This window comes from Monodon monoceros, unplaced genomic scaffold (genome assembly GCF_005190385.1).
Source record: "Monodon monoceros isolate NGI ecotype Baffin Bay Population unplaced genomic scaffold, NGI_Narwhal_1 Super_Scaffold_7, whole genome shotgun sequence".
Classification (NCBI taxonomy): Eukaryota; Metazoa; Chordata; class Mammalia; order Artiodactyla; family Monodontidae; genus Monodon; species Monodon monoceros.
In genome coordinates, this window is record NW_021703784.1 from 82,892,330 (window position 1) to 82,905,234 (window position 12,905).

The 12,905-nt window shown below is 36.5% G+C and overlaps 1 protein-coding gene across 1 annotated transcript in view; it reads right to left on the reverse strand.

Annotated features, from left to right (window-relative positions):
* Positions 1-1,908: 1,908 nt before the first annotated feature.
* Positions 1,909-12,905, reverse strand: part of FBXO3 (F-box protein 3) — a 32,481-nt gene continuing 21,484 nt past the window's right edge. The window contains exons 7-11 of the mRNA XM_029207962.1: positions 12,613-12,697; positions 11,645-11,767; positions 10,229-10,344; positions 8,192-8,382; positions 1,909-3,043 (exon numbers count right to left, since the gene is read on the reverse strand). Coding sequence (XP_029063795.1) covers positions 2,867-3,043; positions 8,192-8,382; positions 10,229-10,344; positions 11,645-11,767; positions 12,613-12,697 — 692 coding nt within the window. The 3' untranslated portion in view covers positions 1,909-2,866. The remainder of the gene's footprint in view (positions 3,044-8,191; positions 8,383-10,228; positions 10,345-11,644; positions 11,768-12,612; positions 12,698-12,905) is intronic.

Sequence of the window (12,905 nt, forward strand, 5' to 3'; positions counted from 1 at the left end):
CAGGCAGACTCCCAACCACTGCGCCACCAGGGAAGCCCTCGGTCTTGAGATTCTTTTCCATTACCCCCTCATAATGTGGTGTTGCCAGGGTTGGACTGAGAACCATGGCTGTATGTTTTCCCTGGGAGACTATAGTGCACCCACTGTTTTCCCTTGGGAATACAGTTGGCCCTCCATATCTGTAGGTTCGGCCAACCAACTGCAGGATATGCAGTTACCAAGGGCTGGCTGTATGACACCATTTTATATAAGGGACTTGAGCATGTTTTGGTATCTGTGGAGGTCCTGGAATAAATCCCCTGCAGATACCGAGGGATGACTGTATGTACGTTTGCAGAGGATTTGCAAATCTTTATTCTCCAGTCCCGACCACTCCCTGGATCTTCATATTCATATCCAACTGATTACTGGACAACTCCATTTGTATGTCCCACAGGCACCCTGAACTCAAAATGTGTCCAAATGTTCCACTGCTTTTCCTGCAATTTTTTTTCATAAATGAAGCCCCGGACCTGGAATCAACTTCTATTTCTTCCACTCCCACACAGGCAATTACCAACTCCTGCCTATTTTATCATTTAGCTACTTCAATTTCATCCTCTCTTCACTCTACTCCTACTGATACTGCCCTAATTCATGCCTGTAGCATGTCTTACTTGGGCCATTACCATTCCTTCATACCAGGTTTACAGGCTGCCCATGTTAATACCTGCATCTCTTGCCCCTTCTCTACTTTTGCTCCTGCTGGAGACCTGGCTGGTTTATCTCACTCCAGCCTTATGATTGACTTTTTACTTTCCATTTAATTTTTCCCTTTTCTCATCATCCTTCCTGGAATACAATATGACTGCAGTTGCTATCTTGCAGTCATGAGGTGACCTTAAAGATTAAAGTCTGCTACGAATGGTAGAACAGGAAGATGGAAGGAACCTAGAATGTTGACACCATTGGGCCACCTTATCAGTCCTGAGCTAGTTACTTTCTACTTTTCACAAGAGAAAAAAAAAACCCTAAGCTATTTAAGCTCCGGTTTATTTACATATCTGCCTCATCCTGATACATCAAGCTTCAGACAAATGAGTAAAAGATAAGTGGTTTTCTGAATGGACCTAGGAGCCAGAAATGGGCTTCACTCCACCAAAAGCAGTCTGATCAACTGTTAGATCCCTTTTCTGTGTGAATACACATTCTTGCCAATGAAATAAAACACCTGAGGTTGTTATCAGCTAATCAATCACACCTTAGTAAGAAATAGAGGCCATTCATTCAACATACTAAGAGAATGAATTCTGATGGAAGGATAAGCAAGCCTGAAGCATTCTGAGGAGCAAGGATTGGAAGGGGTGGCAGGGAGATTTGGGACATCATGAGTATTCTGGGAACTGAGAGAAGAGAGGCCATTCTGAAAAAAGAAAGATGCAAAGAATGGCAAGGTATCCTGGCTCCAGCTTTAACTTCCAACATTAACTAGTTTTAATTAAATCACTACTTTACTGGGGAAGTTTATTTTTCAAAAAACCAGTGCGTTGATTAAAAAAAAAAAAAGGATAGGCATAATAGATTTGGGAGCCTATTTAAAAAGAAATAAGCAGGAAAAACTACTCACTCCACTTCAGAACATTTTGACATGTGCCAGTATGAAAGGCTGAGTTTGCCTTCATGGTCCCCGATGGGAGCTGCTTAATCCTGTATATACCTCCCTCTTCCTACAGTTTTCCCTACAAAAGAACTGTTCCTGGGGGAATTGCGAGGTGGAGTACAGGACAGAGTATCGTCAAAGCCAGGAAATGACTTTGAATGGGCCTCTGGCAATAGGCCAATGAGTTTTGATCTCATCTTCCATCTTAAGAGCAAAGGCTTATTAATATTAGTTTATGGGAAATAGGCAATTATACAAAATACAGGATCGGAACCAAAATATGTTTTCAAAATGTGAGTTTTTGACACTTGGAGGATTTCATTCCAAACTCTCAATTACATAATTACAAAAAAATCCACGTCTTAGGGAAACATACTTAATCTTAACTTAAAATTCATGTCACTTATCACAAAGTTAGACAGTCAAGTATATAGAGGGGAAACAAAACAGAAGCAGTATTTTCAAATTTAGACTACATGAGATATTGTGAAGAATCTTTTGTTAATAAGCAAAACAATACATACTTTTACACACTACACTTCAAAAATGATGCATCTGTGAACAACATGATAAAGGTCATAGTGTTGAAGACTTTAAGTTCAAGGTTGGCAGAGTTGAAGACTAAATTCAAGGTCAAAGTCATACTGATAGACTTTAAATTCAAGGTTGTTGTGATGAAAACTCTAAATTTAAGGACAGATTGTCTAAGAAAGGACAACTAGCATTCAAGCTATTTAGTCAATTAGTTCCCTGTGAGTACAAAATATATAGGACTCACTAAATGGATTAGCCTAATTACAAATTCTGTTCATTTCTAAATAACTTATGTCTTTTCACAGAATCATTCAGTCACACAGTTTCTCTCTATCCTTGTGTAGGTATTTCTGCTTCATTTTAAACCCTTATTCTACTCCCTCCCATTTCCATATTTTTATAAGTATAAAATATCTTTAAACAAAAAAAAGTCTGTTCCTTAGCTAGAGAACTATTCTCCCACTGACTTCTAGAAGAGGAAAAAAAGATTCCCATTTCCTCCTCTGCCTCAAAAACACTAAGCAAACTCAAACAATCCAGCTCCTAAAGTAGTGTCATATAGAACCCAGGTCCTGGCACAATATTTCATGCTAGTTTTCCTGCTATAAGCTGAGAACAATTTAGTTATTTACATTACTGAGAACTCTATTTAACAGGCTGATTCACCCCGGGGCTTCCATCAGCAGAGGCTTGCTAAAAAAGGCGAGAGCAGCGGCGTCTCCGAATAGGAACATCAAAGACTCTCCTCCGTCTCTCCTCCTCGTCATCTTCATCAGATTCATCCATATCTGCCGAATCATCCTCATCGTCTTCCTCCTCCTCCTCCTCTTCTTCCTCTTCCATCTCTTCATATTCATCAGGACCCATTTCCTTGAAAGAGAAAACAATCTTTTGATAAGAACTCCCATCAGTTTTTTTACTCTTATTTAATATAAGTTCTCATTTTCCTAGAATCTAAACAACTGGGCATGCCAAATATGAATTTTTATAGACTTCTCAGAGAATGTTTATAGATTTTTAAAATAGAATTTTATAGCCTTTTATACATTTTCATAATGCACATGCTGATGCAAATTCTAGAGGATATATTCTATCACAAGTTTTAAAATGCTCAGTGTGGTTTTAATGGTAAATATATTTCATCAGTATAGTACTTATTTTTTACATGGTGGTTGGTAATTCACACAATGTAGCAAACAGACCACTCCTAACAACCCAAGATAAAATTTTACTGAACTTATTAGTGTACTGAATAACAATTCTTTATTAACCTACATGCTTACAGAAAAGAGGATCTGAAAATATTGCTAAGGTATGACCTCTACTGGTAAGTTTTATGTACTGTCAACAGGAGGTCTAAGATTTCTATTGAGCTCCTAGTATAAAGACAATCAGCATCGGTAGCCTCTGCTTTTAAATTAATTTGTTGAAGGCTCTCAGAATAAGGCGGTAGTGATGTTGCACATCCAATATCTGAACATCTCTTGAGAACTTCAGCTCCTTTTAAGCAGTGTCTCTAATTGAGTCTTGACCCATTCTGCTGTTGGTTTTCTCTCTCACACATTTGAAGACTCAGTGAGAGGACCTCCTGTATTGGACAGAATTCTGAACGGCAAGGAGGACCTAGCTGGTAATGTGGCAAGTATTGGGAAACCTGGGATGTGATGGCAGCAAAAGTCCTTCCACCAAGGCTTTTATGGCATTGCATATGTAGCACCCCACTACCCCGTGATCGAGTCTCTAACCACTCTCCCCTGTTCACTGCCCTCCAGCTACACTGGCCTCCGTGCAGTTCTTCAGATGTACCAAGCACATGAGTGCTTCAGCACCTCTGTACTTGCTGTTCTTCTGCTTGGAACACCCTTCAACCACACATCCACCCAGCTCCCTCTACTTCTTTCAAGTCTGAACTCAAATGTCACCAAGGCCTTCCCTGACACATCTTTATATCAGAACAACCCAACAGTATACTTCTTAGCTCCCTTACTCTGATTTTTCTCCCAGAGCACGTATTACTACTTGACATAAGTGAGGAGTGTGTATTTGCTACACTTTGTCTCTTCCAACTAGAATGTAAATTCCAAGCCAGAGATTTTTTTTAATCTCCTCAACTTTCTTCTTTTTTTATTTTTATTGAGGCATAATTGACATACAACATTATATTGGTTTCAGATGTACAACATAATGATTCAATATTTGTATACATTACAAAATGATCCCCACAATAAATCTAGTTAACATCCATCACCTTACATAGTTACAGGGCTTTTTTCTTGTGATGAGAACTTCTAAGATCTACTCTCTTAGCAACTTCCAAATATGCAGTACAGTGTTATTAACCATAGTCGCCATGCTGTACATCACATCCCTGAAGGCAGAGATTTTGATTATATCGTTCACTGCATTTTCCCCAGCACCTAGTAGGTACTCAATAAATATCTGTTGAGCAAGCAAATTAATTAACGTGGGGGAAAGGAAATGTCCTTTAGAATTTGTCAAAGGAACTGTCACTTGGGATTTATTATAACACTAACGACAACAATCAGAGAAAATATACATAACTATATTTCATTACTTTTATCTTTTGATTTTTTTAATCTGGGAAATAAAGACTTTAAAATTCAGTAGAAGGTACAAAAGGGGGAGAGGATTAAGGCTTAGGAAATTCTGAAACATTAAATCCAGGTAGTATGATTATTAATTATCTTAAGGAAAAAAACAGAAAAACTGTTAAAGAAATCAATGTAGCTAAAGAGGGAGATTGCTGATGATCTCAGACCAAAGTGTACATATACAAACAGTAGATGGAAAGAGGAACACACAGACAAGAATGGAAATAAATAAGCAGCAGGAGCCTCTAAAGTGTCCAAAAACAAACTACCTAGACCAAGAAAAGGCTTAAGACCAACCAAAAAATGTTTTATAGCAACATTCAAAGTATAAAGCAAAAGGAAGTATTAAGTATGATAATATATGGCTAGTGGACAAATAAGGGGAACAACTCAACTTCCATATCAAAAAAACTAATTTTTAAACAGGAAAGGTACAATACAAATAAACACAATACAAATACAATCCCCACTGCCTCTTTCATGTTGATTAGAAATAAGTCCAGAATTCTCATTTCATTTTATTGAGTTCTCATCCTCGAGAAAGAGAAAACACTTTCCACAAGGCAGATCAAGATTTTATATGCTTCTTTGTGGTTGGGAGGAAACTAAAACTCTTAAGTAAGAACATAGTTAAGAGAGGGTCGAACATGTAATGAGTTTATTATTGTAATTTGAAATTATAAATTTAAAAATTTAAAACTTTAAAAAAGGAGTAATATTATAAAACTTCTCAGTTTTAATTTTTAACATGATAAATGTCATATAACCCATATAAGCAAGAGTTCTTTGGAGTCCTCAATAACTTTTAAGAGCTGAAGGGGATCACGAGACGGAAAAGTCTGAGAACTACTGTCCTTAAATAAAAACTACTCTATCCCCACCCTAACAAACATTGAAAACAAGCCTCAACAGGATCAACTGACCCAATAGTAACCGCGCAAACTACCTGTGCAAACAAATGTCAACACTCTTTACGCTTTAGGTCAGGAATATATAGCAACTTTAGGGCAAGGAATATTGCCATAGATAGAGATTTTATAACAATAAAAGAAGCACTTCATTAAAAACATGTAACAATACTAAACATATTTGCATATAATTAAAATACATGAAGCAAATTAAAAAGAGAATAAAAATTCAGAATTAAAAAAATAGACAAAACTGTAATTATAGTTGGAGATTACAACAATCATCTCTCAGAGAACACACACACATACAAAAGATCAGTAAATATGTAGAAGACTTGAAAAACAGTCAACCAATTTGACTTGCCATTTATAGAATTAATATTCCCCCAAATATCAGAACATACATTCTTTTCAAATACACAAGGATCATTTACCAAGATAGACCATAATGCTGGGCCATAAAACATTTAAAAATATTGAAATTATACACAGCGAGTTCTCTAACCATAACAAAACTAGAAATCAATAACCAAAGGTAACTGGAAAAGCTCCAAATGTTTGGAAATTCATACATTTCTAGAAAAGACATAGATCAAAATTAAATTACAAGGGAAATCTGAGAATATTTTGAATTAAATGTTAATAAAAATAATGCATCAAAATTTGTGAAATGTAGCTAAAACAGTGCTTAGAGAGAAGGTCTAAAATCAATAATTTAAACTTCTACCTTAAGAAGTAAAAAAAAAAAAAAAAAAGCAAATTAAACCCACAGTAAGTGGGAGAGAAATAAAGATAACTCCAGAAATCAATGAAACAGAAAATGAACAAATAGAGAGAAACAGTGAAACCAAAAATTGTTCCTTTAAATAATCAATAAAAGTGACAACCCCCTGGCTAAGATGATGAACAAAAGAGAAGATGTACATTACCAATATTAAGAACAAAACACTACATATAATTATAGCTCTTACAGCCATTAAAAGGATATCAAGGGAATACTGCAAATAACTTTTATGCTAATAAATTCAACATTTAGACCAAATGGACAAATTCCTTGAAAGACACAAAATTACCGAAAGTGAAACACGAAACAGAAAATATGAATATTAAAGAAATAAAATTCATATCTCAAAATGTTCCAACAAAGAGAACTCCAGCCCAAGATGACTTCACTGATAAATTGTATCAAACATTTAAGGACAAGATGATACCAATCTCATACAGAAATGGGGCTAGTCAAAAATGGAAGACTGTTATAGGAAGTAGCAAATTTACAGTATTGGAAATATACCACTGGGAGGGAAGCTAAACTTCACTTCCAAACCCAGGCTGTAGACTCTTTTCACCAGAAATACCACAAGTATAACGGCCTAAAGTCTCATCATCGTCCTTCTCTTTCCAAACTGGAGTTGTGAATGTATCCACTCAAGTCAGATTAATATCATGTCTATCTTCCCAGACTTCCATTAGACCCACCCATCAGGGTCATCCCAGGAGCTAGAGGGCTTTTTTTGAACATTTGACACCTATGACTTGATTATATTCTGGGTATGCAATTCATTATTTATTCCTATTGTATAACTCAAGTGTCATACTTTTCTTTAATCATTTTATAGCCTGTAAGATTGGGGTTACTGCTATACCTGTCACCCTAGAAATGAGATTTCAAAAAAACAGCTAGTTGACTTAGGAAATGATCCCAAAGAGAGACTACTGAAAGTGCAAGTCTACCCATTAAATCTTCTTTGTAATGATTTTATAGGATATTTGTATTATTTTTAAAAATTGGGAGTTTTAGCAAAACCACTGTAAGAAATTGCTTCCCCAGTCTTAATGAGATAAAATAAGGGCGATTCTAACTGGTCTAGTGTGGTGATTCTCATTAGGCAACAAAACTGTTTTTGGAAACTGGAAAAGACACTGAAACTTTGAAACCAATAACTACTTTATATGATACTGTAATGGTGGATACATGTCATTATACATACATTCAAACCCACAGAATATGCAACACCAAGAGTGAACCCTAATGTAAACTATGGACTTTGGGTGCTAATGATGTGTCAATGTAGGTTCACCAGCTGTAACAAAGTTACCACTCTGGCGGGAGATACTGATGACGGGGGAGGCTATGCATGAGTTGAAGCAGAGGGTATATGGGAAATCTCTGTACCTTCTGCTCAATTTTGCTGTGAATCTGAAACTGCTCTAAAAAATAAAGTCTATTTAAAACAAACAAACAAATAAAAACAACAACAAAAACATAACAGCAGAGTTACTCTGATTGAAGAATCTGGAGCCTAGTTTACTTACTGTCCACCCCCCCCCCAACATATTCACACATCTCCCCCTCCCCCCAAAGATATTTCCCTCAAAATCTCTAGGGTTCTCTGAAATACCATTTACAAACTATCTGTCTGGGTAATCAACAAAGACCCTCTGTGGAGTTCATTCTACAAAGTCATGTAAAATCAGCACCAGAGGAAAATTTAACCTACCAATCGAGCTATAGACACCCTGAATGTCGGACATGCCATATGGAATCGGGGAATGGCAACATTAAAGATCTTGTCTTTAAAGTAAAGGAAATGGAAGGTATAATATCCTTCCATATAGCCTGATGTTGTAGAGAATGTGGTACAACTTGTGTATTCATATACCCGGCCTGGGCTGATGATTGGAAATTCACCTGCAGAGAAAACAGTAACAATAAATTAAAGTATAATACTTAGTTCTTCATTACAGCAAACACGATATGTCCTCTTTAAACTATATTAAAGAAAATGCATAATTAGAAAAAATCTAAAAGGAACTATAACAAAATGTTAATATTTTAGGATGGGATTATGAGTATTTTGATATTTTTTTGTACTCTCCTAATTCCCTATAGTGTGTTGCGGGTGGGGGGGGTGATATCCAGTAGAATGAAAATTAAAAAAAGAGAGGGGGGCTTCCCTCGTGGCGCAGTGGTTAAGAATCCAACTGCCAATGCAGGGGACACGGGTTCAAGCCCTGGTCCGGGAAGATCCCACATGCCGCGGAGCAACTAAGCCCGTGTGCCACAACTACTGAGCCTGCGCTCTAGAGCCCACAAGCCACAACTACGGAGCCAGCATGCTGTAACTACTGAAGCCCGTGTGCCTAGAGCCCGTGCTCTGCAACAAGAGAAGCCACTGCAATGAGAAGCCTGCGCACCACAACGAAGAGTAGCCCCCGCTCACCGCAACTAGAGAAAGCCCGTGTGCAGCAAGGAAGACCCAACACAGCCAAAAATAAATAAAATAAAATTAATTTATAAAAAACTAATTTAAAAAAAAGGAGTGGCATTGAGGACACAATCTTTAAGACACTGGTAATAAAAAGTGTCACATAGGGCTTCCCTGGTGGCGCAGTGGTTGAGAGTCCGCCTGCCGATGCAGGGGACACGGGTTCGTGCCCCGGTCCGGGAAGATCCCACATGCCGCGGAGCGGCTGGGCCCGTGAGCCATGGCCGCTGAGCCTGCGCGTCCGGAGCCTGTGCTCCGCAACGGGAGAGGCCACAACAGTGAGAGGCCCGCGTATCGCAAGAAACAAAACAAACAAACAAACAAAAAAAAAAAGTGTCACATATTCTAGTTCAAACAGAGATAAGGATAATCTAAATGTTTAAATGTAGCAAGAGACTAAAACATAAAACTCTGAAGATGCATCTTAAGCATTTAGCCCAGACAAAACGGCAGTCACAAGGGAAAGGTTTTATACCAAGAGACGAAATGACAGAAAAAGAATTACAGCTGTAATAAAATTCTTTAATATCCAGGAAAAATTCCTTAAAAAGACACGTAGAATATGAATCTATTTGTGGCAATTAGTTAAAACAACTTCAATTTAAACTGAATTCTACATATGCTTAGGACCAATAACAAAAGCGCATAGCTTAAATAGTATTATTTTCCTGAAGTACACATATAAAACGTGAAGACTCTGAGGTCTCATAAACTTATGATAAACATAATTTTTTAAAAAGCCAAATGTCAATGGTAATCAGAGGCTAGAGACGATTGAAATCAAAAAACAATAAAATCTGTGCTACCAAGTTTAACATTTCTCCTGAAATTTCAAAAAGATGGCCAGTATGAAATTTATTTTCTCTTTCTGCCATACACCCTGTAACCCTACAGAATATGATAATGAATAATTATCCAGCTAAAAAAATAAAGCAGTTAAGAAGGAAAAGCAAGAAACCCGTGTGATCTACAGAAGGGAAATTCAATCCCTGAATAATTGAGTTTGCTATAATTTTAGAAAAGTTCATGTTTCAGGTACTAAACTGATAAAATAATGACCTTTACACATTATATTTATGAAGCAAAATATTGTAGTTAGGAGAAAAATTCAGAATCTATGATATCTTTCACACTGAAACACAGCTATTAAAAAGACGCAGTCTTATCCACTAACTACATCATGCATTTGCCAAGCTATGTATCACATATATGCTCTCCAAAATGTTTTAGAAGCAACTGATGTACAAACCCAAATCTTGGGATACATACCAACTACTCCAGGCCCTTGAACTTCTTCCACGTCACCTTTAGCATTTGTTATTCTCCAGTAGCGACTGTCTAACTGACATGCCTTCTCAGGAAGTGCGTCTTTTGACATTTCAATCCTGGAGAAGAGAATGGAGTGGTAGAGACACGTTGGTTTTTTCTGTTTAAGAGCTACAGTATTTTGAGCTAAGCCAGTGAAAGGGATTTCCAAAGGAAATTAAGAAACCCAACCCAAAGTCTGTGTAAATCACCTATTCCTGTAAGTTTGCAAAGATTCTGGCCTAATTAGCTGGACTCCCCCACAGAAATGGTTTCATTCAATTTACACACTTGACTTTCATTTAGGATTTAACAATAGAATGGGCAACATAAAAATTTACAAACATAGTGGTGACAACAATCTTTTGCTGTTCAAATAAAGACCAATGTGGGAAACACTTTCTAGAATATGGTGCCATGAAAAACTTCTGTTCTAAAAAATGGAGTCTTTTCTTTCGCTACAAGGCTATACAGCCCTTTTCTCCATTAGCTTCTAGAAAGCTCCGAGCAAAATGTCACTATTTCGTGCATCTACTATTTAGTTACTGGGGTTATACCTTGACTCTGTTTTCCAATACTATTATTTCCCTCCTTTTTCTGAGACTCTGCTGACTCTTATTTTCATTTAGAATGCCTTATAAGCACGTGTAGGTATTACTATTTTAAGCTTATCTCAATCCTAGGCAGGATTAAATTAAACAATTAAAACAACATTCATCTGAATATGTGGAACTGGACATATCAAAGGCTTCATACAATACCAAAATCCTAGAATGCTTTCTGGTTAAGTATACGTTATTATTATTTCTAGTATGTATATATGCATGTATATGTATTTTTTGAAAATATATATCATAAAGTATTTAAAAATACGTCTAAAAACAAAGCATTCTTAATCCCTTAGGGCAATGAGTTATCTTTACCTCACAGTACAGAGTACTTCTAATTAAAGTGTATTTAGTATTTGTTTTTTATTTAACCAAATCCAGGGCTTGCTCAGCACTATGTCTAATATACAGGCTGTACTCAATAAATATTTATTACACTTTTAATTAAATATAGACAGGCAACATAAAACTGAAATGCATCGTTTTATCTTGGGCAATTTCATAGCTTTCAGCGCGTTGTAACTCTAACACTGACCTTTCATGATGATTACAGCTTAGTGGTCCCCCTCTCAAAGTACCTGGCACAAAAGCTGATACAAACTCAAGGTGCTTTACAAACACTATATTGTAGAAAATTTGTTTGTTATCCACCTACCTCCACACTTTAGCAAGAAGCTGCCTTTCAGAATGTGTTTTTATATCATGTCAAATGGGGTGATAACAACACATCCATAAGGTATATCCCAAAGGCAACCCCATTTAAAATTCTCACCTGATTCGGTATGTGAAGAAATAGTGGGGTGGATGTACAGAGCTAAGTTCTGGCAGAAACGATGTGGAAACTGAAACTGTAATATCCCCAGTCGTTGCTACACACTCTGCATCATGAACGTATCTAGGTAATTTAAAAAAATTAAACATTTTTTCATCAACAAACGTCAATTCTGTAAGATAAAAGATTTAAAGATACAATGCAAAATAGTTTATATTTTACTTTACGATAAAAACAAATTTAAATCATATTTGGCACCTTAAAGGTATAGTTATTAAGCTTAAAAGAACAAACAAACTAGAAAACCTTGAAGACTCTGAATCAATAATGATAGCAGTCAAGGTTCAACCAGTGGTTGACCAGTGGTTCAAATAATGGATCAGTAACTAACTTGGAAACTAAAAAGAGCTTATTTCAGTCTTTAGAGCTAAGGAAACTTTTGGAACATCTGAAAACCCAGCTATGCCCTATACACAGTGACTCTGACAATAAAAATGTGTTAGTATTGTTATTCTAGAGGCCTCTAATGTATAATTAACGTATCATTTCTGCCAACTGGGCTACTGTGAACCAACCTCTAGTTCCATCTATGATACCTGAGTGTTCCATTTAGAGATAATGACTAATATTTCCAGGAGCTAAGAGTTACTGACTTGCTATTCACAGTAAATCTGTTATTGGCAACAGCCTCCCACTCCACCGCCAAAAAAACCCCACAACTATGTAACTACTATAAAGCCACAGCTTCTAAATCAAAATCAGTTTTTTCTCTTGATTCTTCAAGATGAAAAAAATACTGGCTGTTCAACTGTTTGGATGTGTTGGCTTTAAAGTGAGAATAAAATAGTGAGACTTAAGATGAGAGGTTCTGTTATTAACCTTCATGGGAAACTTCATCTCATGATCTGTAACTGATGTTTTTTTCTGATTTATAATCATTCCAATCCGTAAAGCCCCAAGTGAAATACCTGAAAATTTGGTCTCTGATGATAGGGAAGCCACCTGATACAACATTGTTGACATAAGAAGTAAACCAGTCAGTAAAAGTAGCACCTGTAAAAAAGGAAGGGAAAAAAAAAAGAGAAAAGGACAAATAGGTTTTTTTAAATTTATACAGGAAACAAGGGGAAAAACGACAATTTCTCTATGCTTAATAGTGATATCTAGTGATGCCCAAACTAGAAATATTTATATATACCATTCTACTAATCCTTTATTAGGTAAATTTCTATCCTTAGTTCTATCAATCTTATTCCAAACT